At 41.0% G+C, this 12058-nt stretch overlaps 1 protein-coding gene across 1 annotated transcript; it reads right to left on the bottom strand.

Annotated features, from left to right (window-relative positions):
- Positions 1–1300: 1300 nt before the first annotated feature.
- Positions 1301–9609, bottom strand: vgf (VGF nerve growth factor inducible). Its single transcript, XM_067580281.1, has 2 exons — positions 9357–9609; positions 1301–6281 (listed from the first exon to the last, which is right to left on the bottom strand). The coding sequence occupies exon 2, from the start codon at positions 6229–6231 to the stop codon at positions 4033–4035; it is 2199 nt and encodes a 732-aa protein (XP_067436382.1). The 5' UTR covers positions 6232–6281; positions 9357–9609; the 3' UTR covers positions 1301–4032.
- Positions 9610–12058: the final 2449 nt, after the last annotated feature.

The raw sequence follows: 12058 nt of genomic DNA, 5'->3' as shown, positions 1-12058 counted from the left end.
TATGAGGAAAGTCACACAACTGATTGGTGACTGCTTTCTCAAGGATCTTAGAGAGAAAGGGAAGATGAGATATAGGTCTATAGTTGGCTAAATCAAGAGTGGGCTTCTTAGGAAGAGGTTTAATTATAGTTACTGGACTGTAGTACATAGCCTGTTACCAATGACAGATTAATCATATCTAGTAAAGAGGTGCTAACTAAGGGTAAGACTTCCTTAAGCAGCCTAGTTGGGATGGGGTCTAAGAGACAGGTTGATGGTTTAGAAGCTAACAAATCATCTATTAAGTCACGTTATATTGACGTCATCTCACCTGTGTCACTTCCCACACATAATTACTACAGCTGCTAGTTGGTGTAAACATAACTATAGGTCGTTAGGCCTGAATTTTAGATCTATGCTGTTGTTTTTTCTTGTGAGGACAGACTGTGTATTTGTGTATTCCTTTTTAACGGAGATGAAGTTCTCTGTATTCAGAGTTCACGACTTTCAGATATAAGACTAATTAATTTGATGTAATTAATTTCCCCCCTAATTAATTAATTAATTGATTAAAGGTTCTGTATGTAGGAATCAGAAATTCCTCTTCATTCGTGACGTCTGTGGCCGTTAAATGAGGTACAGTCAACATCCTGGTGTTCACGCTCATGTGCTTGCGTGCATGCTTACATGCTCGAGACTATTGCAGGTTGTGTTTTGCACCATGTTTCAGCAAAGCATCTCTCACTCCCAGCCAGTCAGCCCTTCCCCCCACTGTATGTACGTGCGCTCGCTCGCTCACACATAAACACACACACAGACCACCCGAACCTGACCCGACCCACAAACCGCCAACTTTTTTTTTTTTACCAATCGTGTTTACTATCCAGCCGTCTCATTAGCTGGATAGCTAATATCTACAGGGTGTTTCTAGTTAGATAGCACAGTTTTTGTTGTGTTATAACATTACTACCTGATCACTCATCACGCAGTAAAAAACATTAACACATCTAAATTGCTTCACAGTTCTACATATAGAACCTTTAGTTAATTAATTAATTAATTGAGGTGGTGTCCCTTTTAATTTTACAAGTGCATAATATTAATTTCTAAGTGTAGTAATCACTACAGAAGTCTGCCAACCACCTGGTGAGTTTTCAACATTGTTTCATATGAATGCCTGAGTGTCCAGGCTTAGTAAGGTGGCTATCCTGGAATCTGATGTCCTGGACTTCCCAAACCACCTTATCTGGCTCCTCTCACACTCACATAAAAATTCTCTCTTTCCACAATGATGCATTTTCATAATAAAAATAGTTGACTTTATTTGTTTTTTTATGTGTAGCAAACGTAGTCATTGACATGCGCATATTTACATCCAGCAAACGCATGTTTATTACGATGGTTACAACAAGGTACATCTAGAAAGACCATAGACAATATTCGCTGCATACATGACTCAAACAATGATTTTAAGGTACACCAACGTCATTGTTTCTGTCATCTTTAAGATTTTTTTATTCATTTTTAATTGATGCTTTGTACATCTTCAAAGAAGCAAATTTTAGATGCAAATACACATAAACGTGCAGACACTGTACCCTCACATCTGGTCTGTCGCTCCATAACTCAGCCAGTCAGTCTTTCCTCTTTCTTAATCTGTAAACTCCTGTTTAATTTCATAAAAATCAAAAAATCATTAAAAATTACAAAAAGCTTCCTCCTTTCAGTTCACTCTCTTTTTTTTAACTGATGGCCTCATGTTAGATTTTTTTTCATGATAAGATTGTCAATGCCATGATTCTGTTTTGGCTTGGCAACACACGCTGTGATTTGCTCATCCCTTAGCAACAGATGGCCACAAAGGTCAACAATACCAACAAACCAAAGAGCAACATCTGATCTTATTCCCTCTGACATATTTGAGAACAAGGAAAAAAGGAAGTGTTTATTGATTACTGATTATCAGTAACCCATGTAAGTTAAAACAAGAAATCTCACCAGTAGTCTTTTTTTGTCATGTTAAAAAAACAACAATAATTTTATAACACTGTCATCCAATCCAAACGGTAAAAAAATACCTTTGTTATGTTTTTAAAATTCATTCATCCATTGGAATGAGTTCCAGAGAATCATTTCCAAACGAATGTTGAATACTAAAATCACATTAAATAATCTTCATTGAGCTGAAGGGAACTTTGGGATTTGGAGGGCACTTTGGGGCGTGTTAGTAAAATCATGGACTATCTTTAATGGATAAGGTTGGCGATATTCTATAATACAAATATATGAATCCCATGAAAAGACCCAAACCAACAATGAATGGATCTATTAACAAGTTCTACTAACAAGTGTTATGTTTGTATTAAAACCTGATATATCTTATTCCTCTGTGCTGTATAGCTCCATTGTTGTCCAAAAACTTAAAAACATATCAATGAGCCACAGTGTTGCACTGGGTGATATTTTCTTTCATTACCATGAACACACACACTGTGGTTTATTTTGACTCAATCCCACACACACCATACATTAGTGAGCCTTTTTTAAAAATAAAATGGACTAACACATTATTGGTTTTGGTCTTTTCACTGGATTTGTTGATATTAAGAAAAATACAGAATCACATCAGCCTTGTCTTTTTAAAATGCGCGTGTTTAGTAAAAGAACAGTATGCCCACTGCTTCATACTAAACACAACAGCTGTATCCTCTTCTGAAGGCATCATATGTAAAAGAATGCCATATACAGTTTGACCAGGGTTTGGCACCATAGCAACAAGGTAATTGAAGTTATGCAAAAGGATGAGTCATCCAAGCCATTATAGTGATGTTAGTGTGGCTCCCACTGCCCTTTAAATGAAATATGCTTTTTGCTGTGTTATATTTCATTTAAAACAGCTTAGGTGGGTATGTGTGGATATGCACAATGAAAAGGAATTCTTTTGGTGACATTTTTTGCTGCTTTTTTATACAAACAACACAGAAATTATGCGCATAAAAATGTATCCCCTTTAAGACATGAGTAAGGTATCTGGACACCTTTGTGGTCTGGGGCTGTTTTTTGTGGTTTGGGTGCCTTTGTTCCAATGAGGTAAAATGTTAATGCTCCAGCATACAATGATGTTTTAGATAGTAGTGTCCTTCCAACTTGTTGTGTCAACAGTTTGTGTTTGTTCCTTTCCTGTTTCAACGTGATAATACCCCTGTCAGCTCCATAGAAATGCTTTTCCCAGTTTGCTGTGGGAGAACCTCATTCCCATCCAACACCAGTCAGACGTTATCACCAACATCAGTGCTGACCTCACTAATGCTTTTGTGCCTGAATGGGAACAAATCTCTGCAGCCAGGTTCCAACATCTGCTGGAAAGCCTGAAACCAGAAGACTGCAGGCTTTTATAGCAGCACATTCATGAACATGGTGTCAGAATCACGTTACATGACCACAGTTCTTGGTTGTCCACATACTTTTGGCCATGTAGTGTATGTCATTACTGAGAGATAATATTTGAGATATTTTTCCTGACAGATTATCACATAAATGTTCTGTTTTGAGTAGAATTACATCAGCCATCAAACATTTCCCAGCATCCATCACTACCTACAATGTATCCAGCTCTCACACTCTGACTCTGAAAAAGGATTTATTAAAGGTACAGGTAACAACATATTTAAGTGTCCTCCTTTTCTGGCATTGTAAAATGTCCAAATGGAGAATGTTGTGATGCTGGGAGTTTGGATGAAAAGTTATAGCATGATACAAATGTGTGCAGCATCATGCTTTCCAACCGACCATGTTCATACTGTTTCCCCTTCTTCACAGGGGAGGAGGAGTGTGGATTCATTTTCCTACTAAAGTTCCATTTAATTCAGACTATCACTGGAAAAAAGTCCTTTGCAAGGTCCTTTTCTAAATGACAGCCAATCAAAATAGGATAAAGAAATGTGTTACATATGTAATAGGAAACAGAATACCAGCAAAGTAAAAATATGAAGACATACAGTCTCATCTCGCTTCCTTTCCATCTTTCCCATTCTCTCTCCTTCCATCCCTCCTTCAGTCCAACATCTCTGGTTGCTTCATGAGTATCTGCTGAATGTATTTCTCCAGATCATCACGGTTGCTGCTATCTGGCTGCTTTCCAGCCACATAATAATCTTGGTTCCTAGTCGCTGTGGGTGCTGGGGCTGAGTAATAAAACTGCTTCTGTTGAGGAGGGATTACAGGCATTCTGGGAGGGGAGTGAGGTCTGGGGATGAGTAATGGCTGAAATGTCCGCAGGTACAGCGGGAGGGGGTAGCTGGTGTAGTAAGGCTTCTGGTGGAGGCCTGAGGGGGGTTTTCTCAGCCGAGGTTGGACCCAGCTATGGTAATGGCGTTTGGGAGGGAAAGTGTACGCATCATCCACTGAATTTCCCAGGAGATTGTTGAGGGTGAGAGCAGGTCTGGGGACATAATAGCGGAGTTTCGGTCTTGGAGGAGTAGGGACATAGATGGGGTAATAGTCTGAGTAGTGCTTCCTCTGGTAGTAGGAGGGGTATGTGTAGGGGTAAGGGGGGTAACCAGTCCAAACAGACTTGGTTGATTTGAGCCAGGGGTCCTGCTTGACTGACAAGGCCTTCTGAGGTTTTGGCCAAAGATTTTGATTTGTAGGCTTTGTAGTTTTGCTCCAGAGATCCTGCGATTTTGTTGGAGACTTCTCCTGAAACCAGGTCTTGAGGACATTGACAGCTGGTGAGGGTTGCTTAGCGACAGGGGGGCTGATTTGATTGGTCTGTGATACTGAAAAGTCATTGGTCGATGATGACACAGACAGGGGCATTAGGGGGCGCTGCCAACGTGACGTCATCTCAGGCAACACGTCTTTCTTCTTCTTCTTCTCCACATCGCTGATGATGTCCACCACATCATCTGCAGGGAGGTGCAGCTTGCTTGAGATCTCGATCAGCTTGTCAATAGTCTGAGGATCGATATCGTCCTCCTCTGTCACTCCCTGTTCCTCATCAGACCTCTTGTCCTCTGCTGCATTGGACAGAGATGAGCTGTATTTCTTGTTCCCGTTGTTCTGTTTGACCATGTAGCGCAGCAGCATGTCTGAGGCAATGTCGGCCAACTTCTCCTCCTCCATTTTGGCTCTCTGGGCCTCAGCTGCCTGCCTCCTCATCTCTTCCTGCTCTGCTTTTGCCTGAGCCTCCTCCTCCTCTGGACTCAATACCTCTTCATCTTCCTCCTCCTCCTCCTCTGGTTCATCATCTTCCATTGCCTCCTGCTGCGACGGAGGCTGGGACTGTACTGCATTACCACCAGCGTAATTACTGTCCTCAAATTCTTCCATAAAATTGCCTCCCCTGAATGTTGGGAAGTTCAGAGCTTTCTGCGTTTCTTCTTGCCACTTCATTTTCTTCTTAGACATGGCGAGGTTGCTGCCTTTATTTATTGGTATGATGTCATTGTAGGTGCTGTAACCCCTGCTCACTCTCTGAGTTTGCTTTGAATCTCCCTCCCTCCGAGTGGCAATGTTCAAACGAGGAAACTCCTTCATCATGGTCTCGAGGCTCTTCAGCTCCTCTGGGCTGAGCTGCTCCTCCTCCTCGTTGCCTTGTTCCAGGCTGGTTGGTTCCTGCTGGGGGACACCATCCAGCCCATCCACCCCCCTTCCATCTGGAATAGTAGGCTGCTGTTGTGTTTGGACCTGCACTGTCTGGCTTGTAGTGTGACTGGTCACCCTCTCTGTCATCTTCTCCTCTTCTTCCTGAGCTTTCTTCCTCTCATCTGCCTCCTCTCTTTCCCGCTCCTTCCCTTGTGCAGTCATCAGCAGTTCTAACTCCTGTCTTCCATCTCTGTCTCGGTCTGCTCCCTCCATTGTTCTCACTTCTCTGTATGCCTCCTCTTTTTTAACCTCCTCCATCTCAGGCTTCATCTGTTTTTCCATCCCATACTCTCCGTCCCTCCTTCTCTCTACTTGTGAGTGATTCAGTGCCTCCAGTAAAACTGCTGCAAGTGTTTTGGGATCCACGTCTTTAAACAGCTCATCCTCATGCTCTTTTTCCTCTGCTTCTCTTTTCTGTATGGATTGTCTTTCCTCATCCCTTCTCTCCCTCTCTCCTGACACCACCAGCCCAGTAGGAACAGCACTTTGCAGGTTATCTCCAGGGGTGTGGATAGGGCTGGGGTCGGACAGATGGGGGATTGAAGAAGCCCCTGTCAGGAGGACCAGAAGGATAAGGGCACTTGAGGCATCGTGGGACCCAATCATGGCCACTCAGAACAGGGCTGGCTGTGAGCAGCAAGGGGGATCAGAAATGCCTGAAGAGAGAAAAACACAGAAATGAACATTTAATTGCAATTAACATTTGCCTTATGACTTATCAACTTTAACAACAACCTTCCCCTGACCCTGACACAGAAAAAAGAAAAAAGAGATGGAGACTGGATCTAGTTTTGGTCCACAGGAGGGAAATCCAAAAGAAAACCCTGCCAACAAGGCGAGAATGTTCAAACTGCACACCATGGGTTAAAACCAGGATCTTTTCACTGAATGGGGACAATAAACCTCTGAACTACAGTACCGCACTGGACTGGGCTATTGGTTATAATTAATCATTTTAAATTTGTAACTTTTATTGATCCCTGTTGGTGAATAGTAGGAATAATAATGAGGAAGCACACACTTATATTATAATTTAGTGCTGAGTATTCAGTCAATCCAGTTTTTTCTTTTTTCTTTGTAATAAACAAAATGTGTCCATAGCACCACATATTAAAAACATGTGATTTTCAGACATTTCAACTGTTTTTAAAAACTTCCCTTGCCATCCTTTTTCCGCCATGATTTTATGACAAGGTTCACATTTTTTCCTGTTCCTTACACTGTTTTTTTGGGTGAAATATATCTATGCATTGGTTAAGTGTAATGGTCCTCTGCACTATTTTATCCCTAGCCTCTATAATATTTCTTATAGTATTTAGATTATATGGATCCATACGGATTAATGATGAATTGGCATTTGTGCCCTTATTTATGCTTTGCCAAAGTACATCCTTGACCTGTGACAATTTAGTGCCATTTGGAGGTAGATATAATTTCTAATGTATGATAATATTGCAAAGTTTTTTTGTTTTTTGTTTTTTTTCTTTCTTTACAAATTTACACTTTTCCTTAATTTACCTTTCATTTCTGACCCTCTAATGGGTTTATTATGTTTGATAACACTGTTAGATTATTGGCATTGGTATTATTATTGGTATTGTAAAATTTATTGGCATTATTATTTTGTATTACTTTGAGTTTTTCGGGGTATTGCTGACTCGTACGTCAAGGTGCACAACTGTCAAACTAATCTCTGTAGTCCTCTAATTGGATGGTTGAAGCAGCTCCTACGGAAATGCTGCCAATATGCCTGATGTAGGTCGGACGGACCAAAACATGGTGATTTAATGAACCTTCCAGCAGTGAGCGAGACAATGTGCGGGAGTTCCTCTCATTGTTTTCAAGACATTTCAACTGTAAAATGTAAGACATCACATACAAAACCAAAAAGCACCAACTCTTGAGCAGGACGAGGTGAGAATACGCAGTACCAACAGTAGGCACCACTGCTTAGGGAGTAATGTTACTCACTTCAGCTCAGCACCAAGGACAGCCCCTGATGCTGCTGCTGGCGGGGGAGGGACCCGCCGCTGTCCTTGGTGCTGAAATCTTCAGCGTTTTGAGTTGCAACAAGTGCAGTAACGTTGACTGGTTTGTCTCAAATATCACAGCAGCTGAACATAACTGCGGGGTTATTGTCATTCCTTATTCCAGTTGGCATCAACAAACGTTTCCCATCCACCCAGCATTCTTGGATTTGTGTTAAAATGCACGCAGGTCTAAAAGATCACTGTGTGGTTCCAGCTCGCTCACATCGCCACAATAACCTGATCTTCTTTTAAACGCCAAGCGACACCGTTTGCTGCAGTTAGTATTAGGACACTGCTAAAAATATCTGCAGTCATTGTGTCTATTATGCCTTCATAAAAATCTTATTTCCTCAAGAAAAGCGAAAAAAAAAACAAAAAAAAACAAAAAAAAAAACACCTGTCATCTGGGAGATTATTATTTAGTCATCCTAATACAAACGTATTTCTAAATATTTACACTCTTTTCAAGAAAATCTCTGGAACCGTGTTTAACTTTCCTATTACGAAATTATTTCCTCCCTTTTCAGTTACAAAACAAATATTTCAAGACACAGTAACAGAGCAAAAAACTGGTGGAGCCGGGCATTGTGATTGTGGTTCTGCAGTGGAGGTGGCTGGATTGCAGGGGGTATGTGATGCGTGATGCGCAAAGTCGCAGCGAATGATTAAGATAAACAGGATGTAATATGACCGAGCTCATGCTCTATACAATCCAAACGAACCGCCTTGCTTGCATGTGTCTCCCAGTCTTATTCTCTCTTACAGAAGGTGAGCTTCTGGCCTGAGCAGGTCACAGAGTTTATACCAGCAAAGCGGATTAATAATCCGCTTTTGCTGGATCAAGCAAAATCATAAAGCAAAATCAAAAGCGTAAAAGCACCTCCAGACTTCATGAGTAACCTCCCCGCAGCCTACATATCTAACCCTCAGTGTTCTGTAGAAATTTTAGACACGACAAAAGACTGTCATGGTCACTGTCTCTGTGGCATCATAACCTTCTTGTTGTCAACGTCACCACACCTTAATGCACACAAAGAGAACAGGTTGTAGTAACTTCATTCTGCTTCGTTTTTCAGCCTGGATATTTCTGGCAAAGCGAGCCATGGTGATGATGGCTGGATGTGACGATAATGGTGGTGGTGGTGATGATGATGATGATGGTGATGATAGGGAGGAGGAGGAGGAGGAGGAGGAGGAGGAGGACAATACGGCCACCTCTGTGTTGACCATAAACAAAGAAATATGGCCAGTCCAAAAAACGATATATTTAGCTCCCACAGTGGTCGCAAATCACCACAACATCATTTAAAAACCGCCAGAACCGCTCATGTATATTTCTGTTGGCAGTGAAAGATGTTTTGGAATGTATATGATTAATAAACGATATCATTTGTCATAGCTCATATTCTTACAGGGAATTTAAATGTTTTATACTTCAACTATCAAACATGATAAAATCCATCAAGCACCACAGACAACACACTCTGCTAGAAAAGAAAAACCTCTTCTGTACATGTGTGATATGTTGTGCTGTGAAGCTCTGCACACTGAAACAAATTGGGCTTTGGTTTGCCTATCAGGCTTCAGAGTAATTTTATTTATTTATTTTTAATATCTCGGGATTAATAATGAGCCAGCATTAAAACGGATATTATTTGTCAGAAAAGAAGGTTAAGTAAGTCCAAATAAGTTGACACTTACTTGCAGTTCAGTGGGAGCAGCGGGGGGATTCCAGCTTCCCCTCCTCGTCACGTCACACTTCGAGCTGCTAGAAGTCCTGTTGTCATGCACAGAGCCCGCTGCCTGCACTGTGCTGTTGTGGTGTGGTTCTTGTGTGTGAGTTGTTGTTGTTGTCCTCTGGTGTTAACTGTCGTCACTGTTTTTGTTGTTTGTGATTGAGTTGGGTTCCGTTGCTGCGCTCCTCTCTCGGGATTCCGCTCCTTGGCTCGTCTGTTTTCGGGACTACAGACAGCGGCTGCGGCTGTCTTATACCTCCGCCTTCCCGGCCCACATGATTCATGCGTCAAGCGGTCCCCATTGACGTCACCAGACTGAGTTTCATTCATAAGATTTTCTGCACCCCCTCCCCTCTCTGATCGAATCAATTAGCTGCAGTGCTCGAGCTGCTGAATGAACAGAAGCTGGTGAATGAATTCGCCGTTTATGGGAACATCTCTCAGGGCCGGACTCAGCCCTTCTGAGGCCCTCCTGAGCCGAGGAGGAACGTGTCTCCGTGTCTGAACTTGGTTGAGATCTCTGCTTTTTACTGTTTCTCAATTTCAAAATACATATTGAAATGCCATAAATGCAAAACAAAGAAAACTTACTGACACAGAGGGAGTCCCCCAGCCCACAGACATAAGGCCAAATGAACTTAACAGAGGCTTTAAATGCTTTAAATACTGTCTGGCAAAACCACCAAGCTAATATCTAGGGTAAAATTAAACAAACAATTAAAGCTATTACAATGATGGTAACATTGACTTTTCCATTGATGCTTTAAAATGTACAATAACTCCACAGTATGCTATTCAGGCTAGAGTTAATTTTACTAGGGCTGCAAGGAAAACATATTGTCCACATGCAGTCCATATTGCCAACACCTGTTAGAGAAAGTTGCATTCATGTGTGCGCATTCATGAGAGCACCATCCTCAACCAGGAAGTGGACAAAACAATGATTAGAAATCAAAGCAAACAGGAAACCAATGAAACAAATACTTGACTGAAAAGTAAATAAAGCAAATGTATTAATCAACTAATGTGGATCCTAAGTTTAGATGTTGAACAGATGAACAAATCAAATATTAAACTAAACTAATAAAGAAAAGCGCTTTCACTTGATTGGTGAAAAGGTGGTGTAAAAATGAGCACTGCAAGAGTTATTATTTGTGATCTGGAGACAAGGATAAAACAGCCCTTGATTCTTTCTCATACAAAGCACATTATAAAAATGATATCAAATACATCTGGCCCCAGCAGTCTGTGAACACCAGACCAAAATCACTCACAGCATCCACTGGGAAGAGGTAAAAGTATCATTCACCAAGAGTCAGTGGACAACTGGAGAAAGATCATGAACATTCACATCTGACACCAGAGACCATCTTTGAGCAAAAACAGAGGGCACCATCTCTGTAATAACTTGAACAGGTTTCTAAATGATTTGTTGTTCATTTGCTACGTTTGTTTGGTTGTGAAGACTTGAAATAACATTTTCTGTCTTTTTAAACAGACACAAGAGCCTTGGTTGGTGGTGAAAAACCTGCAGATGCAGCACCACTTGCAGGTCATCATCTGCACTCTCAATCAGGAATCAACAGTAGTGAATCACCTCAAAGTTCAGGCTGCCCACTCATTACACACAGCTTTTAGTGTCTAGGAACAATGAAGATGGTACACTGTGTTTTTAAGGAGGGTGTGGTGAGAGAACAGGTGGAAGAGGCCACTGTGAAATGAAAATAAAGGGAGGCATGAAAGGTTGAAATAAAGGTTAAATGCTGAGAGGTCCAGTTGGGAGTCATTGGAGGACAGAATGTGGTATGAGTGCTGCGTTCAGGTCTTCAGATTTCTCTTTTTCCTAAGTAAAATTCCAAATGCAGAACTTATGAAAGTGTATTTTGAAACACTTCTTCTTCAGGCACAGTGGTGGAAAAATGGATGAGATGGAATTTTGTTTATAGTATACAACATTGAAAAATGACATTTACAGAGCAACTTAACAGACCCTGAAAATCTTGTTTTTGCATTTGACCTCAAGTGATTCAATTTCTTATGTTGCTTCAGTGATGTGCAACTGTACTCTAGGGTTTTTGTCAGTACACCATGACATCACTGCTGGGTGTGGTTACAGGTGCCTTGAACCATTGGATCCACTAGATTTTGTCTAACCTTTGATGTTCAGTATATGAGAGACTGTGGATCATTAGGTTCAGGCACAAAAACTACTTGGTCAGGGTTAAAAGGCTGCGATTAAAAAGAATCCAAATTTGACTGTTGGTGGGATAAGTGAACAGCAGTCAAGTAATCTCAGGCTTCTTCCTCCTTCACTCCTTGAAAGAGTCATTTAGGTCGTCGTTTAGTCGTTTTGGGCATTTTCAAAATATAACTGATGCTGTCATTTTTTTCAGGAGGACAGTCTGGAAATCTCTGGTTATCTTTAGAAATGCTTCCATATCTTATTTGTTTTTAATAATCTAGAATGCGACTCTACCCCATTCATTTTGGTTATGTTTTAATGTTTTGGACATAAATATGTATACTGTTTCCATTCATTTCTGTGTTAAAACTAAATCATTTGGGAATTATTTGAAGAGAACTGGTGTTTTAGAACATACCTTTTATACATCATGACTTTGGAATATATTTTTCCAAGCTCTGTATTTTGCAATAATTTCTGATTTC

Source organism: Thunnus thynnus, chromosome 22 (genome assembly GCF_963924715.1).
Source record: "Thunnus thynnus chromosome 22, fThuThy2.1, whole genome shotgun sequence".
NCBI classification, from domain to species: Eukaryota; Metazoa; Chordata; class Actinopteri; order Scombriformes; family Scombridae; genus Thunnus; species Thunnus thynnus.
Note: the sequence above shows the minus strand (reverse complement) of the source record. Positions and strands in the feature narration are given on the sequence as shown.

Excerpts from the sequence above, each read along its gene's own strand:
- vgf (XM_067580281.1), bottom strand. The coding sequence starts at position 6,231 with ATGATTGGGTCCCACGATGCCTCAAGTGCCCTTATCCTTCTGGTCCTC.